General features: G+C 33.6%; 1 protein-coding gene across 1 annotated transcript in view; it reads left to right on the plus strand.

Moving 5' to 3' along the window:
• Positions 1-23,144, plus strand: part of LOC144441087 (protein SCAI-like) — a 29,534-nt gene that overhangs the window by 3,317 nt on the left and 3,073 nt on the right. The window contains exons 2-11 of the mRNA XM_078130617.1: positions 837-932; positions 15,609-15,695; positions 17,098-17,193; positions 18,195-18,291; positions 19,246-19,344; positions 19,743-19,895; positions 20,464-20,592; positions 21,146-21,247; positions 21,870-22,042; positions 22,775-22,856. Of these exons, the coding sequence (XP_077986743.1) occupies positions 837-932; positions 15,609-15,695; positions 17,098-17,193; positions 18,195-18,291; positions 19,246-19,344; positions 19,743-19,895; positions 20,464-20,592; positions 21,146-21,247; positions 21,870-22,042; positions 22,775-22,856 (1,114 nt within the window). The remainder of the gene's footprint in view (positions 1-836; positions 933-15,608; positions 15,696-17,097; positions 17,194-18,194; positions 18,292-19,245; positions 19,345-19,742; positions 19,896-20,463; positions 20,593-21,145; positions 21,248-21,869; positions 22,043-22,774; positions 22,857-23,144) is intronic.

Consider the following 23,144-nt stretch of genomic DNA (forward strand, 5'->3'; position numbering starts at 1 on the left):
CAAGTGAATAACACATTAATTTGTGTATGCTATGATATATCTCAAACCTGTACGCAGTCTTAAAGTATAGACAATTTGTAAGCAACCAATCCTGTACTTTGAAATTTAATATTTTGATGTCAAATTTTATGTGTTGTGGTCTATGAAAGTCATTGATGCATACAACATAGACTACTTTGATTAAATATAGTCAGACTGTCTGTGTGCACCAGTGCAGCCTGGTTGGTTAACTTGTCCCAGGAGATTCAACTTATGTGTACATTATTTTCAGTTCATTTACTGTGAAACTACATGACATTGTATGCATCACAGCATACATGTATTTGTTACTGTGTGCACAGCAGTATTCATATAGATTTTGTTAGGAAAAACATGCCTTACAAATTTTACAGTCTAATGCCATGGAATACAATCCAAACAGTTTCTTGTATAAAATTCAAACCTTGGTATATTAAAATCATGGACCCTTGTATGAGAAATATATGTAGCCTGGGTTCTTTTGGGGATTTATTTTTGATATTACATGTTCTACCAAGTGATTCCTTAAGAACAAAAAAAAAAAAAAAATTATATAACAATACATTGTTTTGTTATGTAAATAATTTCATCCACAGTTCTTATATTATGTTATACGGGAATAAACTTGAGTGTACAGGGAAAACTTGTGCTGTTTGGTAGAATTAAACACATTTTCTTACTTACAATGTGGTAAATGTTAATCCTAGACAAAGTAAGGCTTAACATCCTGACCACAGTGGTAAGAGGCAAGTGGTTTAACCACTCACCTATTGACAACCATCTAGTTATTTCTTTGATATTGTGTTTTTATTTCCTAGGGATCTACCTCAATACGGACACAAGCAATGGCAGTCATATTTTGGAAGGACGTTTGACGTCTACACAAAACTGTGGAAATTTCAACAACAGAACAGGTCAGTATCATTTCTCTATCCAACTAGATACCAAGACAAATAATGGTATAGTCCAATAGCATCAATACTATCCACTCCTACAGTCATAATGGTAGATGCCACTTCACCTGCAAATGATATACAATGTATGAGGAGACTACATTTTAGACATTGTTCACCCCTACAATCATAATGGTCGATGCTTGCTCACCTGCAAACAAGATTAGATGTGACAAGAATATGTACATATAATCACCCCTAAATTCATAATGGTTTATGCCATTTCACAAATGAAATTTCACTTGTAGATTTAATAAAACATGAGAAGTAATTCTGGAAAAAAAGAAATATCAGAAAGTAATTTGACTAATTTAATATCAGATTAAATGTATTGATATACAATAGACATTCAAATAGTGGCAAGGACAGTATGTAACAGCTGGCTACAGTTATCTGTGTCATATACAGATCTAACTCTCACAGTGTTGTGATTGACTTTCCCAACCAGTCATGTTAACTGAATTAACCAATCACTCTGTGACTTGTAAATTGATGAATTGGGTTTTTAGTTTGGATTTTTATTCACTAAAATACCTTGGCCATGTTTTGTCTATTCACAAAGTCAGTGTGAAAAAATACAGCTCAATAATTTGCAAAAAAACTATAAAAAAAACATGTATTAAAACATTTTGTTATTATACCATACACTTATAATCACTACATCAAGGTCAGTCTGTGGTTATATGTTGTATGTTGTTACTTATGGGATGTCGGCCGAGTGGTTAGTTTGTACGCCTCTTACCTCTGCAGTCTGGGTTTGAACCCGCCAGTTGTCGGCTGGGTTTGATTTTAAAAAGTTAACCATTTCTGTATGTAAGAAGGGTGATGCTCAGTTTGACCCTGTCGAACAACGCAGGTTTTCCCCGGTACTCCGGTTTCCTCCTGCTTCTTCAACACTAGGATATTAGGGCACTGTACAGTGGTGACCATTCAACAAATTTCTGAATTTATTTGAATGAATCGAATAAAGTTATTATTATATTATATTACTTCTCCATACATTGAAACATCACCATGCACATTTGGAGTTTTTATTTTCACTGTAATTGTAAAACATCTTGTTACAACAGAAGTCAGATGTTAGCTGTTCAACTTCTCTTAAAATGTAATGTTCATCTAAAATCCGGTAGAATCCTGTGTTTAATGATGTGAAACACAAGAAACACTTTAAATCACTTGCTGGGACTGTAATTGCTATTATGTATAGAATAGTAAATCATTTCACTACTGACTGTTTTCACCTTCCGTTCTACAACATACCTGCTACATATAGCTCTGGAATATACACTCCGAGAACTTGGCATATCTCTGTCCCCCTCTACTATATGGTTCCTCCTATATAGAGCAAATTTGCAAGACTGTAAAGATATTTCCTGTGCACTTGAGTGACTTACCCAATACTGCATGCACATGCATACAAGTTACAACTTCAACTTCAGAATGATTTTGTTAACAAATCAGGTGATAGCAGTAAGTTGAGGTTGTGTTCATAATATGACAGTTGTCCATCTTACTACTCAAAAGATACTTCATACAAGAAATGACACGATAGACAAGACAAGAGGTTGATTTAAAGTTTATCTTTTATTAGAAATTGTCAAGGGTCTGTGTTTTTACTTGAAAACTATGCGCATGAAATATCTAAATGTATTCTGGCAGTTTCCCTATGGGAGGAACTATAGCAGAGAGGGACCAAGATTTATCAGGGTTCTTAAAGTGTGTGTTTTCAGATCTACCTGATACGTAGATAGATTACAAACCCATTCACTACACTCCAATCTATTTTACCTTGAGTTATTATGTTTCCAAATTACAAAATGAAAATTTCACCAAAAAATTTGTGATTTGTATTTACAGAGTTCTTCCTGTTTGTATCTGAATTACATACACAACAATAATTATAATGAACGTGTTGAAGTGTTAATTTTAAAGGTGAATAAGTAACATAAATATTACTTTAAAATTTTAAAACAGATCATATATGAAAAAATAGAAGAGTAGAAATAAAGGCAGTTATTTTGTCATGTTTAGTAGCGGAAAGGTTACATTGCCAGTATAATTCAATATCAAATTACAACTGGGTGTTTTTACAAAGTACTCTGTGATTCCATCATAACTGCAAGGCATATTCTATAATCAACTAGAATAAATTGTACAGCCATAGAGTGGTGGTAATAGCCACTTCCTTCAATTACTCAATCTTATTATATCTAGAGTTGGTAGCTTTCTTTTTGATAAATGCAAACATTAAGTGGTTGAAGAATTAATGACTAAGATTTCATTTATCGACAACATGTGATATTTGTCACGTCTAAGTAGTCGTTTGGTATTTAGTAAATGTCAAACTTAATGTTATTGGTTCTGAAAGTTATGCTCATAAATTGGGTTAATTTCAAAATATTTAGTCAATAATTTTTTAATCAATATTTCATGTTATGTACTGATTTGTAATTTTGGATACACACAAGAAGAAGAAGACCATCATTTTGTATATTCAACATTACATTGTCAAGTATACAATGTATCCACTACAACAATACATTGTCAAATATATCCACTATAACAATACATTGTCAAATATATCCACTACAACAATACATTGTCAAATACATGTATATCCACTACAACAATACATTGTCAGATATATCCACTATAACAATACATTGTCAAATATATCCACTACAACAATACATTGTCAGATATATCCACTATAACAATACATTGTCATATATATCCACTATAACAATACATTGTCAGATATATCCACTATAACAATACATTGTCAGATATATCCACTATAACAATACATTGTCAAATACATGTATATCCACTACAACAATACATTGTCAGATATATCCACTATAACAATACATTGTCAAATATATCCACTACAACAATACATTGTCAGATATATCCACTATAACAATACATTGTCAAATATATCCACTACAACAATACATTGTCAGATATATCCACTACAACAATACATTGTCAAATATATCCACTACAACAATACTTTGTCAGATATATCCACTACAACAATACATTGTCAAATATATCCACTACAATACATTGTCAAATATATCCACTACAACAATACATTATCAAATATATCCACTATAACAATACATTGTCAAATATATCCACTATAACAATACATTGTCAGATATATCCACTACAACAATACATTATCAAATATATCCACTACAACAATACTTTGTCAGATATATCCACTACAACAATACATTGTCAAATATATCCACTACAATACATTGTCAAATATATCCACTACAACAATACATTATCAAATATATCCACTACAACAATATATTGTCAGATATATCCACTATAACAATACATTGTCAGATATATCCACTACAACAATACATTATCAAATATATCCACTACAACAATATATTGTCAGATATATCCACTATAACAATACATTGTCAGATATATCCACTATAACAATACATTGTCAGATATATCCACTATAACAATACATTGTCAAATATATCCACTACAACAATACATTGTCAAATATATCCACTACAACAATGCATTGTCAGATATATCCACTATAACAATACATTGTCAGATATATCCACTATAACAATACATTGTCAAATATATCCACTACAACAATACATTGTCAGATATATCCACTACAACAATACATTGTCAAATATATCCACTACAACAATACTTTGTCAGATATATCCACTACAACAATACATTGTCAAATATATCCACAACAATACATTGTCAAATATATCCACTACAACAATACATTGTCAGATATATCCACTACAACAATACATTGTCATATATACATGTATCCACTACAACAATACATTGTCAGATATATCCACTACAACAGTACATTGTCAAATATATCCACTACAATACATTGTCAAATATATCCACTACAATACATTGTCAAATATATCCACTACAATACATTGTCAAATATATCCACTATAACAATACATTGTCAAATATATCCACTACAACAGTACATTGTCAAATATACATGTATCCACTACAACAATGCATTTATTCATCAGATATATCCACTACAACAATACAATTGTCAAATATACAATATATCCACTACAACAATACATTGTCAAATATATCCACTACAACATGAATATAGTAGTGACTAGTACATGGTCTGTATACAGTCCCTGTGATAGAGGGACTGTAGCATGTAGTTGCCTTTGAAAAGTATGTATTTCATTATCCAAGCCCATTGTTTGCATGCTAGTGTTGAGAACACATTCAAGTGTTCAGCTCTTTTTGTGGAATGTACTGCGACAGCTATTAATTTACACCTAATATTCTACTACAATACCTAATACAGCAATTAGTCAATGCAATGTAGTGTCAGTTTGTACTTAATTTTCCCCATAGACATTTATCTTACATTGATGGATGCCCTACCTGACTACACTCATGTATGGATACATAATCAGCTCCCATATCCTTGTCACTTGAAGCTGTTAGACTCATGCCCACTGTTTGGTAGGGAATCTAGGCTTGTAGTGTATATTTATACATGACATACTGAGTTTAAACTCATGCCCACTGTTTGGAAGGGAATCTGGGCTTGTAGTGTATATTTATACATGACATACTGAGTTTAGACTTATATCCACTGTTTGGTAGGGAATCTGGGCTTGTAGTGTATATTTATACATGACATACTGAGTTTAGACTTATACCCACTGTTTGGTAGGGAATCTGGGCTTGTAGTGTACATTTATACATGACATACTGAGTTTAGACTTATATCCACTGTTTGGTAGGGAATCTGGGCTTGTAGTGTACATTTATACATCGTGTATATGATATACTTCAGTATAGACTCCTGCCCATTATCTCGGGAATCTTGGCTTGTACATTTTGTACATGTATTTTTATATGATGTATGATTTTAGACTTATACCCACTGTTTGGTAGGGAATCAGGGCTTGTAGTGTAAACTTGAATGATATGTAGGTCTATTAGATGTACAGACAGGTGTACTTTATTTATTTCAACAGTTACATGTAGTCAAATTTATAGTACAATGTATTATTCATATCAGTACGAAATATGAGACATGTTTCCATGTAAGCTCAGCAGTTGATGTATCATCTTTAATACAAGGTATATATACCATGTTGATTTCCATTATTACCTTCATTTGATCAGCTGACAGAACATACACAATATGATACAGTATGTATACAACAGAACTGAATAAAACAGACTCACTCATTCACAGGAAACTAATAGTGTTACTTAATTCCACATTCTATTTACTGTTTCAAGGTGTATTTCAATATAAATCATTATCCATCCCGCTCTCCATCTATACATCCATCCATCCATCCCTCCGTACATCCATCCCTTCATCAATCCATCCATCCATCCCACTTTCCATCTATCCATCCATCCCCCGAGTCCCTCCATCCCTACATCCATCCATTCATCAATCTATCCGTCCATCCATCCATCCATCCCACTTTCCATCTATCCATCCATCCATCCCTCCCTCCATCCATCCATCCAACCAACCATCCCACTTTCCATCAATCCATCCCACTCTCCATCCATCCATCCATCCATCCCTCCCTCCATCCCTACATCCATCCATTCATCAATCCATCCATCCATCCCTCCCTCCCTCCCTCCATCCATCCAACCATCCCTCCTTCCATCAATCCATCCATCCATCAATCATTCATCCATTCCTCCTCCCTCCCTCCGCCGTCCCTCCCTCTACAATCAATTACAAAGCTGACATACATGTAGTATGCCCCATCATGTACATGTAGAGTCAGTCTGCTGAGACGCTATTGATGCTAACAAGGAACGACATACAATGTAGTAACTAACTCAATGTTATGTGACAGTACATATCACATACTATCAGCTTTCTAATCTATTCTGATTACTTCCACAAAGCCAGGTAATCTTAAGATATCATCAGCATGTCATGTTAAACTAGAGATTGTACATCCGTGCTGTAGTCTATATACAAATGTACATTCTACATTCAACCGTAGCATAGATGTATAGATGCATAGAAAGCTGTATTTAATCAGTGTCACCATATATTGAGATGATAAAACTAATATTATTATATTCAAACAGTCCCAGATCATTACTAGGTTATCTAAAATAGCTTTTTTCGCAATAAATTATTTCAATATTTGATATAAATGTTATATTTAATGAGCTCTTTAAATTCAATAATGAAATAGTCATTTTTCTAATTATTTTTGGTATTTAACATCCTGCATTGAGACAAAATTCAATATTTTTCTCTCTCATTATGACAGAAATGTACCTTTCATCATGATTTACAGATAGATAAAAAGGTTTTACTTTTGAAATGAGTTGTAATTCTATTTATACATGTATACTCAATGTAGTATGTATACATGTATAAAGTAGCATCTTAAAAACTGCATTAATAATCATTATTAGCAGGTTATGTATTGTTGTACCAGCTGTGTGTGTCAGCTGGATATCTATAAGGCCAAAAAAAGAGAAAGAATTGTTTCTGGTGAGGACAGTTTGCTTAAACTGTTGCAACGATTTTTAAAATGCACTCAATCTACTATTTTATGGCAGTTATTGTTCTTTTTGTTTAGTACTTTAGAGCAAGTGTGTATGTGGGACAGATGTCATTTGCATGTTCATGATTGGCTCAGCAGTTGTCTTTCGGTTTCCGTGAAGTAGGGAGTATTTTTGTGTTGTCCCCCCCCCCCCCCACACACACACACACAAAGTGTGCTGACCTGAAACAATTATCTTTTTTTTTTGCCGAATAATGTAGCATTTAATTTACTTCATCTCTCGATATTTTTATTTTATCAAATAATATCATCATGTCATAGACAGAATCTCAGTGTAAAATTTATTTTATGATACAGATGACTGCTTGTATTCTCTTTGTGTTAATAATTAATTTTAACAAATGCACCTAACATATAATTGAAGCAGTGAAGGATCATACGACTTAGTTTATACAAATGTAAATGTACAAAATGTACATGCTGTTAGTTTGATAGTAGCCCTTTATAATATAAACCTGAAATATTGTCTAGCTCAACAACTTTTTTATTCACAAAATTACTATACTTTTCACTTTGTATGACAAAAATGTAACTATTAAAATACATATAGTACTGTTGATTATCTATTATCGTCTAGTGTAACAAAATTCTTACCAAAATTTTATTTGGCTTATTTTCTCTGCATATTAAAGCTTCCATTATGGAAAACACCTTGATACATTTAACATTATAGATGCACATTATTTGATGACAGTTTGGTGAGATGATGGTAGCTCATACAATGAAATTGTAGCAATGTTTGTAAGGTTTGTAATAGTCAACTCAAATGGCATTCTGTTTGAGATTACACTGGTAAGTGGGTTGTAAAGCTGGAAAGAAGTAATGTAGTTTGATTTGATAGGAATGACCTGCTAGATGCAAATAACAATGTATAAAGATGAAACCATTCATCACTACAGCTAAATGCTAACTCCTGTTATATTTCCCAAGTTGATACACGATACCATCTCCATCATTTACAGTGATGTGATGGAAATGTACTTTGATTTGTGATGTTTACATTGACCTCATTATCATTGTCAAACTCTCATTTATGCGTTTATGTAGCTTCTTTCTAATCTCTTCTATATCTTGTCTGTGTGGATGGGTGTGTGTGGGTGGGTTGGTCCATGTATCGTGTGCGTGCGTGGGTAGGTGTGTATACATGCATGTATAATGCATGCATGAATGTATTTATGTACATTTATATATATATATATGTGTGTGTGTGTGTGTGTGTGTGTGTGTGTGTGCGTGTATGTGTATGTATGTATGTATGTATGTACGTGCATGCATGCATGTATGTATGTATGTACATGTACATGTATGTGTGCTTGCGTGTGCTTGTGTATGTATGCATGTTATACATATAATTAACCTAAATCAGTGTGTTTTTGTAGGGATGCAGTGAAAGTCAAGGTCAGACAACATTCAAGTTCATTGTAATTCCCTTCAATCAATGTACATGTACATGTAGATTTGTACATGTATGTGAAGGGATGCAGACCCTGAGATTCCAATTCTCGGTATTGTATTAATCAAGTGCATATAGTGTAGTAGATAGAATTGTAATTCTTCATTCAAGTGTTAAATTAATCTGTGCCAGTCGTACTGCCTGCAATGTAGTATATATCTTTGAGATATGGACCAGCATATACTGTACAGCGTAAGTAATGAATTGAAGTCTGTTCTGTACAGACAATTTGCTGCAGGGATATCCAACTAGTTTCATACCTCACTGGTTATAATCATAAACTTACCAATATACTATTACAAAATGGGAAAATTTAATCTAAAGTAAATGAATGTGAATCAGATTAAAAGTGAAAAAAATATAGAATGCGAAGAAAAACTGTATTCATTCCAAAGACGTCATGTGTCAAGACTACAATACAAAGGAATAAAAAATGTCAAATTCTCAGTGTAAAATGTTACTACCATTGGCATACGTTAGTCCTGTCTTATATCAAAGTAGCACGCTGAATTTATTAAGTTTTTTTAAAAAAATACATGACTGGATAGAATACATAGACATGTATGTGAAATCTTGATTAACTGTACTAGCATAATATAATGTTGTTGCATGCCATTGTTGACATTAAAATTATCATCTACCATCTTCAATATAGTTGACTGTGTAGTTGATAGTAGGTATAGCAGCAGATTCCTTGACATTTCAATATATTATATGTGTGCTTTCACTAAAAAATGTTATCAAATATTGTGTACATTAAATTAATGATGAATACTAGGTTTCAGGTAATATGCCAATTTCAAGTCATGTAAAAGTGTGTTTTAGTATAAAGAGGAAACAGATACCTTATGATATGATGTAAAAATTACCCAGCATGCACACCAAAGTGTACAAACTCAGCCTGTGCCCCAGCTGTTAACAATCGTCTCAGCTGCATCTAGCTCTATACATATTTACAATTTGTCCATCTCTATGTATGAATTAGGTTTCAACACAAGTATATGTAATGAAAGCCTGTGTTTGCACCAAGAAGTAGAATACCTGAAGTGTAAATTCAATTTGGATGTCCAATCGTTTCATCATATACATCAGAAAAAAAGTCTGACATAGCTAGCACTGAAAGTGTACTCTTACTAAAAAGACGTCTGATGATGACTAAATCAGTAATAGTTTATATTGATGTAAAAGACTGATTTTGTTACATGCTGACAAATACTATCACCCAAATTAAGTTAGATTGTGAATAGAAGCCATGGTATACTGAGATATTATTCCCCAATGTTTTTCTTTGTTCAGCCACTGAAAACATGAGTGACCTAACAGGGCTTTGTTACTGTGAGTTGATAGACAAGCAGTGACGACACTTACATTGTAGGTGACTGGTCATGAGTATTTTCTGGCTGAATGAAGAAAAATGTTGGAGAATAGCATAATCATACCAGCGCCAGTAATTAATATTAAAGAAAAGTCTTGGAAAGAAATGGCAATTTTGAACATTTTTTACGACAACACCAATGGTTTGGTTTTATCGATACATACTAAAACTATTGTTGTGACATACATGTAAGCTATTGAATGGACATTGATATAATTATGCACACAGTAGCAGTAGGGTAACATTTCTGATGACATCTATGATCTTATGATGTACACTTTGGGGATGTCCACAGTTTACACTATCTTGATTACACTTTACAGGGTGATTCTATCTGCACAACAGAGGCAATGCTATCACCCACTTGTGTAATCTACTGCAATCAAACAACAAGTTTTAGTTTTGTGTCTATCTTTGTAAACCAAAACCTAGATTGCCAATGTAGTAATTGCCCATCTCTGATTGCAAACTGTAAATGGACGTATATGTAGTGAAATGGGATTCCTGTGTCTAATAGCAAATAAAATAAAACTTTTGATTATAAATTTGTAAGTGAGCTAGTATACAATTTGATAAATATCTTCTCTATCTCTTAATACAAACTGGTAACTTTGGATATGCAATTTTCAATCGCTGTAAATATAAATGTGTATCACTTTGGGTAATATTTATACTTGACCTCTGATTACTAACTCAAGTATAACTTTGGATGAAATATATCTCTGATTACTAACTCAAGTATAAGTTTGGGTAAAATGCAAACTCAACCCTTGATTGCAAACTGAAGTATAATTCTTCATATGGTATACTCCATGTCCGAGATGTTAGCAGCATACAAATTACATTTGACTGCCTCAAGACACATGTTATAACCTTTGTGTGATGAACCCAATAGTAAAATCAATCATTAATAGATCACAATGGGAATATGAAGCAATCAGTCAGGATTCCCCTAAACATCCCTAGAGCTATAGCTGACACAGAACTCAGTAATAAATAATGGAATACTGAACACTGTCCTCTCTCTCTCTCTCTCTCTCTGTATCATCCTACTGGTTTCCATGACAACCAAGGGTTACTGTGCACTTTTGAAACTGATTTCAAAGTTTCATGTTTGCCACATATGAAAAGTGATACCCCTGCTTTCAGGCTGGCGAGGACGCTTTGATTGTAGGAAAATCAAATTTCACATATGTTTGAACACATAATAGGCTTATGGACAATGTTATAGTGTTAGATTCTTATGAAGAAAACTTGGTGATATCGTTAGCAGCTGTACGAAATGTCAGATTGTAAGTATGGAATTTGGAAAGGCAAAATAGTGATAGAAATAAAACTGAAATGATTTGACAATACTTTCAGTCACTGGAACACTGAGTTTTGATACCTAACATGGTTTGATGGAAATACATTAACGTTTGAATATATATACATATATAGTTCACCAATGTGTGATAGAAATTCTTATCTGAGACATGCTGTAGTATATATTTCTTTAACTACAACTGAAAAGTGAACCATAACCCCCAAAAATTGACAAAATATTAACAATGCCTAAATGTCATTTTTCACAGAAAATGACTAAGTTTTGATGGAGTTTCAGTCTAACCATAATATGACATTTGAAAATAGTGTATTTTGTGTTCAGCTGTTTGATATAATTGCTGAAATGCAACAGAAGTGTATTTCTGAAACCTTTGAGCAATCATGGAAATGACCAGTATCCAGCAATTATACAAAATAAAGTAATGTACAATGTACATCACTTTCTGTTGTGTAAGTGAGCTAGAGTTTTACATGTTTATATTAAAATCTTATACCTGCAACAGATACAAAGTCTCAGTGAAATCAACAGATATCAATTGAATTTATAGGGCTCAGGTGATATTTTCGAGTTAAGCCACTGAGTGTGCAATTTTGTACCCTTTCCCCAGGAAGAATTCAAGCATGTCAGTCCCTTCCCATATGAGTACCTCAAGCATGTCAGTCCCTTTCCACATGAGTACCTCAAGCATGTCAGTCCCTTTCCACATGAGTACGTCAAGCATGTCAGTCCCTTCCCATATGAGTACCTCAAGCATGTCAGTCCCTTCCCATATGAGTACCTCAAACATGTCAGTCCCTTCCCATATGAGTACCTCAAGCATGTCAGTCCCTTCCCATATGAGTACCTCAAGCATGTCAGTCCCTTCCCATATGAGTACCTCAAGCATGTCAGTCCCTTCCCATATGAGTACCTCAAACATGTCAGTCCCTTCCCATATGAGTACCTCAAGCATGTCAGTCCCTTCCCATATGAGTACCTCAAGCATGTCAGTCCCTTCCCATACGAGTACCTCAAGCATGTCAGTCCCTTCCCATATGAGTACGTCAAGCATGTCAGTCCCTTCCCATATGAGTACCTCAAGCATGTCAGTCCCTTCCCATATGAGTACGTCAAGCATGTCAGTCCCTTCCCATATGAGTACCTCAAGCATGTCAGTCCCTTCCCATATGAGTACCTCAAGCATGTCAGTCCCTTCCCATATGAGTACCTCAAACATGTCAGTCCCTTCCCATATGAGTACCTCAAGCATGTCAGTCCCTTCCCATATGAGTACCTCAAGCATGTCAGTCCCTTCCCATACGAGTACCTCAAGCATGTCAGTCCCTTCCCATATGAGTACGTCAAGCATGTCAGTCCCTTCCCATATGAGTACCTCAAGCATGTCAATCCCTTCCCATATGAGTACGTCAAGCATGTCAGTCCCTTCCCATATGAGTACCTCAAGCATGTCAGTCCCTTCCCATATGAGTACGTCAAGCATGTCAGTCCCTTCCCATATGAGTACGTCAAGCATGTCAGTCCCTTCCCATATGAGTACCTCAAGCATGTCAGTCCCTTCCCATATGAGTACCTCAAGCATGTCAGTCCCTTCCCATATGAGTACGTCAAGCATGTCAGTCCCTTCCCATATGAGTACGTCAAGCATGTCAGTCCCTTCCCATATGAGTACCTCAAGCATGTCAATCCCTTCCCATATGAGTACGTCAAGCATGTCAGTCCCTTCCCATATGAGTACCTCAAGCATGTCAGTCCCTTCCCATATGAGTACCTCAAGCATGTCAGTCCCTTCCCATATGAATATGCCATTATGATGAAATCTTGTTTCTAGTTCTTTTGCATTCAAATCCAAATGCTAGAAGTATATGCTGCTTCATTATCATAAAGCACCTGAGATCTCCAATCTGACAAATTATGGATAAAATGCATGAATGACTCATAGACCAGGAGTGAATCTTATCATATGTAGACGGGTACATATGTATGTGTATGTGTACATGTGTGTGTATGTGTGTGCTGATAATGTGTACTGAGGTAGTTTCACTGTGTACAATAATCAATATGTAGATAACTTGTAGTAGCCACTCTACTGGTCTCAGTGGTCTGTACATATATACAAAATTAATGTAAATATCATGTACAATGAAATGGTCTATTACACCATTGCTCATCACATCACATCACATCACATCACATTACCATCATGTTCATATAGTTCATTATAAATGTATTTAGGGAAAGTAGAAATTGAAGGCACATACATGTATTGGTGTTTACAGCAGTTTTACATATACATTGTACAATGTATGTATTGGTGTTTACAGCAGTTTGACATACATGTATTGGTGTTTACAGCAGTTTGACATACATGTATTGGTGTTTACAGCAGTTTGACATACATGTATTGGTGTTTACAACAGTTTGACATATATTAAAGATAAATCTATCAGGATTACAAATTCAAAACTACAAAGACTATCTATCAACCTACTTACACAATGTAGTATTGTACTGAGTAAAAACCTAATATCTAATTAATTACAGAATTAGATTTTATATACATTATACATGAAATATATGTTTGAGTATTATCATTAATATCAGATCCCACATGGTATTTTCTAATGTGGTCAATTAGCAAATGAAACAGTATACTTTTCCTCTTGATATGGATGTTGTAAATGATGGTAGTATATACATACAGAAAACACTTTACTTTGTTGTTATGGATTGTACTGTTCACAGTATGTAGTATTAAAGTGTTCCTGCTTTGACAACACTTATTCATAGTGTACATACACTACAGTAAGTGATAGAAAATATGGAATTATATACAATTTATATGTACATGTACATTGTACATCTTGTAAGGTATTTAGTTCAATGTAGGCTGATAGGCATGAATCTGTGATTTACAATGTAATACTTGCATGTAGCTGGAGATTACAAAAATCTTCCTCTAGTCATGTATAGGTAGTTACAGTAGCATGAAATCTTTACCACATTTGAGGGGATGTATAAGCCAAGGGACATGTTTGAAATACAAATTAGGTACTGAAATTATATCTGGTATTATGTAGATTTGACATGTGAATGTATATTTGTGTGTGTGTGTGTGTGTGTGTGTGTGTGTGTGTGTGTGTGTGTGTGTGTGTGTGTTTGTGTGTGGTGTATGTGTGTATGTATGTATGTATGTATGTATGTATGTATGTATGTATGTATGTATGTGTATGTGTGTGTGTGTGTGTGTGTGTGTGTGTGTTTGTGTGTGGTGTATGTGTGTATGTATGTATGTATGTATGTATGTATGTATGTATGTATGTATGTGTGTGTGTGTGTGTGTGTGTGTGTGTGTGTGTGTGTGTGTGTGTGCATACATGTGTGTCCTGCAATAAATTACACCATTTTTGCTGTGAGTGAACACAATAAAAAGGTGGTATATTGTGGTTTCTTGAGAGTGATCACCACATACAAGGGATAGGGGGACACCAGATTTTGGTGCATCATACAAAGTCAGAGTACATCAGTGACACATGATAGAGTGATAGGGCACACTTTGTGTGTCTGTCTGTGTCTGTGTCTGTGTCTGTGTCTGTGTCTGTGTCTGTGTCTGTGTCTGTGTCTGTGTCTGTCTGTTTCTGCCTGAGTCTGTGTCTGTGTCTGTTTCTGCCTGAGTCTGTGTTTCTGTGTCTGTGTGTACACTTTAAAAGTACAATTACAGTTCCATGGTTTCATTCAGATACTTGCACCAATTGAATGTTTTAACATGCATGTGTACAAATAGCTCAATATTTTGATATGTTAGAGTACATATTGAAATAATTGCATCGATGTTGTTGTTCCTATCTTTCAGACAAGCACTTGACACCAGATATGGTTTGAAAAGATGGCAGATTGGTGAAATTGCTTCCAAAATTGGACAACTGTACTATCATTACTAGTAAGTGATTGTCATCTGTATTGTATTGCACATTTATACATGAAGTATGTCTTGGGTTTTCCTTCCTAGATAAACAAGAAGCTGGGTGAAATATTCTTGATCATGTTTATTTTGTTGGAATAGACTTTTACCACCAAGATGCACTAGAACATACATGTAATGATCATTGTATTACATGGCCGGCACTTTATGGAATGGAAGTCATGGTATATACACACTATGACTTTTACTCCACACGATATCAGAACACATCAGCCTTCTTGTTCTACACTACAGTACATGGACCGTCAGGTTGAATTAAAATTTTGACACTAACTTTGGCAGTTTAGTTCATTGGGTCACTATTTTAATTGTTTTATATTATCAGGGGTAAACTATCACTAACCTATGACCTTGATCTTTATATTCAAGGTCAATTAACAATTAATAGTCTCTGTGTAAAAATTGACCTTTGCTCTTGACCCCTGATCTTTAAGCAGAAATAATAATTCACTAAATGAACCTGAATTTTTTTTTTCGTTGAGTCACCATGGCAACACTGTCAGAGAAAGATTATCTAGAAAGATTGACTTTGTCTCATTTTAATGTCTTGTACCATGTATTAATCAATGTATGTTTTCTGCCGTAGTACTATAATATCTGGGTTAATAGCATGATTTTTATGTTATGAGTAGACATTGCTACAATGTATGTGTGATTGTTTTAACCTAAGCACCAAATTTGCAAGAACATATTTTGGACTTCAACTAACAGCATATTAGTGTTGGAGGCTATGTCATCAATTTATGAAGATTTGCTGACTTTATCTTGAACGTTTTACTCTTATTGAAAATTTCTATGAGTACTTGTAATATTAAATGTCATTGATTTGTTAGATATATACTATTTATAGATTGTGATAAGGGGTGAGATCAATAATTCAATGTAGGATAAAAACACTACTTTCTTTTTTAGGGGGGGGGGGGGGTAATAGAACCAGTTTAGTTCGCATTCTACAAAATCAATGTTACTTTTAATTGATGTTTTGTACCCCAAAATACAAATATTTCTTTAAAAAAATATAAAATTGAAAAATGGAAGAATTTTTGGCACTAAAATAAGGTAAAGTGTCAACAAAAGAACTGTTTTTTACTCATTACCGTACATACTGGCTTTATATTCATAGCACTACATACTACTACACACTGATTTGAAATTGATTGTGTGGTTTGAAGCAATTTTCAATTTTGGTTAATTTTAATAGTTAGAAGCGGGCATGGAAGGAGGGGGGGGGGGGGGTGTCTGAGGCCTAAGTATAAGAATTTAGTTTTTTATCCTACAATGAACTATTCAGATCTCACCCCTAGTAATTTATGTATCTATTTCATATATTATATGCAATCTGTTGATGTTTGTATTTCAGTTTACGTACAAGTGAAACCAACTACTTGAACGAATCATTTTCCTTTTACTCAGCAATTCGCGGCAGGGCTTACTACTCCAAAGCTAATAAAGAAGGGTAAGTGGTATTAGTGTGTTGTATGCTTTCATTGATTTTGGATTGCATATAAAACTGTACAGCAAATGTGGGAAATTAAGAAAAAGGTTTCATTGATTTGTGTTAGCGTATACGTAAAACTCTGAAGTGCAAGGTACATTGTAGTTTTAAAATTGATTATTGTATACACTATGTTTAGCTGATTGGTAATGGGAGTACCAACATTGACAAATGGTTTAGTCTTGATGCAGTGAAGACATTTCAAATCAATAAGTCCAATAAAAACATTTCAGATTAAATAAATTTAAAGAGTATTTCAAGCAAATAAATTTTAAAAAAATTGAAACATCCAAAGCAAAATTCTTTTGTACCAGACAAGTGTATTAGTTATCATGGTTGTTTTAGCTTTTAAAGGGTTGCTTGTCATTAAAATAAATAACAAATTTGTAGAACCCTGGGCAAGGTTTTATACCAAATAAAAACAATTAACTATTATACTTAATACAGTATGTTGGGAGTGAGGGATGCATGTCTAACATCTATCACACATACTACTAGTAAACAAAAGTATTTCTCCTTCTACCTGTGAGGGCAGTATTATTTAGTGTGTTGCTGTCAGACTTGTCAATTCATGACTCCTATCATAGACCCTACATGAGTAGGGCCTATGCTCCTATGCTTATAATAACCTTACAAAAAATAAAATAACCATAAATATTTATTGTCTTCTAATTACATATATACATATCTGCTGGCTCTCATTAGACTGTGCACGTTTGTGGCAGGATCCTCCACTGATCAATGAATGAGAAGCAAGTTTCAAGTCAATGTTCCTTGGCAGTAATGCAAAATATACAAGTGATGTAAAATTAGAATGATTCTCCACAATTTGAAGTTTACAAAGTGCCTTTATTTCCCGCTGTTGTGTTCCTCCTTAATACTTAGTACAATAAAATATTAACTAAACAGCTAGTATTATTTATAATATTGTTTTATTAAAATCATGTTTATTCATGTTACAGGCCTGAACTTTGTGTAAAGAAATTAAGATACTATGCCAGGTTTATTGTTGTATGTTTACTGCTCAGAAAGATAGATTTAGTCAGAGAACTTATCAAGGTAAGTGTTTTATCTGCAATGGCTATGCTGTAGATTTATTGGCAGTTTATTATTATTTGTTTTTGTTTTTGTTTTGGGGAACACAGGTACACTACTCATCCTAAAATAGTTTGTGTTTGTTAGTTTGACACACACCAATAAGTAACATAGCATGTATACACCACTATTAAACTTAACATAGCATGTATACCTCAGAAATAAAAACTTAAAATCTTGTTGTTACTTTGTTAATGATAATTCAAACTCATTCTCAGTTAAAGTCTAGAAAAAAAATGAGGCCATCGTATACATTTTTTAAATAGCGTTTAGAATGATGTCAAAATATAGCAATTGTAGAATCCAACATGGCCTGTACTGTGTTATCTTTCCTTAGAAATAAGATGATATCCTAAGGATTAGGGAGAAGTTTTCATATGGCAAAGTTTTCAAGAGATTTCAAGAACTTTAAAATTGATATTCAGGGAAATGAGTTGGTATGGTATAGTCTACGTTGGGGTAATATATGCCTTTGAGACAAATTTCTTTAAAAAATTTCTGAATTTCGCCAAATGAAAGCATATTATTAAAATAAACAAGAAATTTGCATGTTCACTATCTTGTTTTCAAGGAAATCATCAATATTTTATTTTCCCATAGATTTAACACAATATTCGGCAGCCATATTGGATTCTATGGCCATATTGGATGGCGGCCATATTGGATTCTAAAATGACTAAATTTTGATATTTTGACCTCTATTTCAAGTATGTGTATGATGACACCAGATTTTTTAAAATTGCTTTTAATTGAGAATAATTGAGAGTTTTTGTGAATAAAATGACATTAAAAAGTGTCAAATGTTTATATCTAGTTAAGTTGTATCTGAAAAAAAGAAAAGAAATATGTTTAAAAAAAAAAAGAAGGTATATTTATCTACTTTTTAATAATTTACTTTTCTCATTTCTATGCAACCAGGAATTGAACAGGCAGATTGAAGAATACACAAGTTTATATGAACCTGAAGACCAACTTGAGTGGCAACTAGTACTTGGCGAAATTAGATCATTTATTGAGGTAAGGACCAGCTGTTACTAAGCCTGTTAGTACTTGGTGAAATTACTACCTGAGGCAGCTCTGCAAAGCCTATATATATATATATATATATATATATATATATATATATATATATATATATATATATATATATATATATATATATATATATATATATATATATATATATATATATATATATATATATATATATATATATATATATATATATATATATATATATATATATATATATATTAGTTAAAATTCAAGAACACTATCAAGTCAAAAAGAAAGTATATTAATACTAGCTAACTAACACTTCAAATCAAGTGTTCAACATGTCCTTTCTTGTATGAATTACTATTCAGTGAATATTTCCATTGTTATACATTACAAGTGTTGTATTTCTGTTACAGGCTGAACAGATAATCAATGTAATAGACACAGACACTAAACCAATGGTATTAACACATCGACTCGGTAAAGATGGTGTACCTGCATTAGAGAGAGGACAACAAGTTTATTTAACTTTACAAGAAGCTCTTATCATTGGCAATTGTACTGAACAGGTAAGTGTATCATACAGGGTCAATTGTATAATTGTGGTACAGGAAATGACATCATTAATGACATCATTACTAGGGTTTAATCGACAGTACAAGCTCTTATCATTGGCAACTGTACCGAATAGGTAAGTATACCATACAAAGTCAATGGACCATTTGCATGTTTGAACAGGAAGTTACATCATGAAAAAGTTTACTTGACTTTACAAGAAGTTCTTATCATTGGCATCTGTATGGAACATGTACGCTGCTGTGTGTATGACATGCTATCTGTTACCACACAAAGTCAATGGCCCATTTGCATGATTGTACAGGAAATGATGTCATGAATAAGTGTACTTGACTTTACAATAATCATTTATTGGCAATTTGAACATTTGTGTATGTATGTATGACAAGTCATTTGACCTTTTGCATAATTGTGCTGTATGTACAGAAAATGACATAAACAGGAAATGACATCACAAGCAGATTAATACCTTATTCTACATAGAGGAAGATTATCATGCAATACATTGTCTATTTTAATGTGCCTGTAATACATTGTTTTCTATATTATCATCCTGTTTAGATCAAATTCAGTGAACTGACTCTAGATATGTATAGGATACTACAAGCATTGGAAAGAGAACCAAAAGCAGATGATATACACCACCACCATCACAATGATGGTTCACCAGCACCAGACAAACAACCAGTGGTAAGTTCAACAGTGGAATAGGGAACTTGCAAACCTGCCATATTGAATGTTGCATCATGGGAAATGTGACAATAAATGCTAATGAATTGGTATTGTAAACAATGTTGATACACTGTTTGTAACCACGAATGATCAATTCATAGTTACCCTGACAATTGTGGGAGGTTAATTTTATCAGTAGCTCCAGATTAGGTATTATGATAACCACAGATAATCCCTTTGCGTCTGAGCATGCTCAGTCTGGATTGCAAGTTCCCTATTGTGTATTGTATCAAGTTGAATCACTAGTGACTGTTGTGTAACTCTTTTGTTGTAATTTCACGTGTATTTTGTAACTGTGTTTTAAAACTTTCATTGTCTTTATTGTTTTAAAAAAAATTATTTATTTATTTATTTATTTATTTTTTTAGAATTTTTTTTTAGAATTTTTACCACAGCTTTATTTTTGTATCGATTGTCAGCAAGTAATCACTGTTACATTATGTAATAATTATTTTTCTTTGTCATAGTTGTAGAGAGTCATTAATGTTTGTTGATAATTTTTCCATCCCAGGAGAATGGTGACAGATCAGGGAAGAGAGAAAATCCACACAAATATTTATTATATAAGCCAACTTTTGGACAACTCTTCACTTTCCTCTCAGCAGGATTTAAGGTAATAAAACATTCTATAGCATTTGAATTATGAGTATTGGGTTGACAGATGGGTTTGTCTTACTGAGTACTGGGTTTACAAATGGGTTTGCCTTACTGAGTACTGAATTTACAAATGGGTTTGCCTTACTGAGTACTGAGTTTACAAATGGATTTGCCTTACTGAGTACTGGGTTTACAAATGGGTTTGCCTTACTGAGTACTGAGTTTATAAATGGGTTTGCCTTTCTTCAGAATCAGTAACTTACCTTGAAATTTGAATGAATAAAGTAGATTTCCTGCCTGTAATATTTCACTGCATGTTAAACTGTTTTGTTTCTTTAATTTTCTTCTAGAGTTTGATGAGATCCTTCCTTGTAATTTTATGCTCTTTCTTCTAGACTGTTGTTAAATTTTGGATAGGTTTACAAATTTGTTCCCACATGCCTTCTGTTATATAATGTGTTTGTTGTTAATTTACACTTTAGCTGTTGACCTTGTTTGACTGGGTTACTTCCAAGTGCAGCTTCCTTGATTGACATCTCAGCTTTGCCCTCCTTTATTTAACCGGAATCCTTTCCCCCAATGCAGCTTCATTTACTACATCTCAACTATTGACATCATTCTCATTTGATTGTTAACAGGAATTACCTCCCAATGCAGCTTTGTTGATTTACATCTCAGCTGATGGCAGTCCAGGCTCAGACAGACCTGATGATGATGGAGCGTATGACTATGGAGGTGTTGTCACAAACAGTAGAAGGGAACCAGGTGAACAAGTCACAAAAAAGTCTCATCTGCTCAAAGAAATGCATTGGTAAGTTTGTAGTATAAAGGCCACATAAAAAAAAATTGTGTGGTTCCGATTATGCTCAATTTTAGAATAGGTGGGGTAGGTAGACTTTTTATCTTATTTTATTTTATTTTTTTTTCATGTGTGAGTGTCGAGTTCAGGTTTTCCATTGTTTTCCAAATCTGTGTTGTCCATTTCTTCCTATAAGATGTACAGCCATTACAGATTTGAAGAACAGTTTTATTTTGTTTTTTTCTAAGTTGATGTCAGTTTCCACATCCACTATTTCTTGTGAGATTTCACAATGTTTGCGAAAAGTTAGGTGGGGATTTATGCTCTATATTTGAAACACTAATAAAAATGTCCTGGTTTATTAAAGTGAGGACCTGCAGTGAGCTGCAATAAGCCACATTTTAGTTCACAAAGTTTGGGTCATTTCACATGTAAGAGTTCTGAAATGATTACCCAGATATTGCAATGTGAGGGCGTTGCCTCACACAAAGATTCATTTGAATATAAATAAAATTTGAAATGAAATATTGCAATAAGTTTGTTTCTCTAACTGATATGTTTCATATTTAATCCTTTACCTTCCAGGGAAAAAAAGTTGAACATGAGTTCATGAGTTCTTGACATACACGTATGTACACAACTATTGTCATGTATATATCTACATTGGCTTTGAGAGAATCACCTTATTTGGAAATGAGTTGTCAACAGGTTTTACATCAAAGTTTGTTTGTATTTTTCTTTTAGTTTGCACCCTGGTGATCTATATCCATATACAAGAAAACCTTTATTTCTAGTTGTAGACAGTAACAACAGTACAGTATTTAAAGTAAGTCAAACACAGAACCTTTATGTACAGTTGTAGACATATTTCAAGTCAGTCAACACAAGAAAACCTCTATACTCAGTTTCAAACCAGCTTTCCAATTTGCCACTTTTATGACTGGTGTGTGACCCACATCTAGGTGTTCCTGTAGGCTTGTGAAAAAAACTATTCAATCCTCTCTTCAATATCTTAGCTTATTTTGAAGACCAATGAAAAGGTAAGAGGGATGTGCCAATTCCTTCTTCAGGATAATGGTTTTCAGGATTGGTCTACAGGTGCAGATTTTCAGGC

The sequence above is a fragment of the Glandiceps talaboti genome, chromosome 10, assembly GCF_964340395.1.
Source record: "Glandiceps talaboti chromosome 10, keGlaTala1.1, whole genome shotgun sequence".
NCBI lineage: Eukaryota > Metazoa > Hemichordata > Enteropneusta > Spengelidae > Glandiceps > Glandiceps talaboti.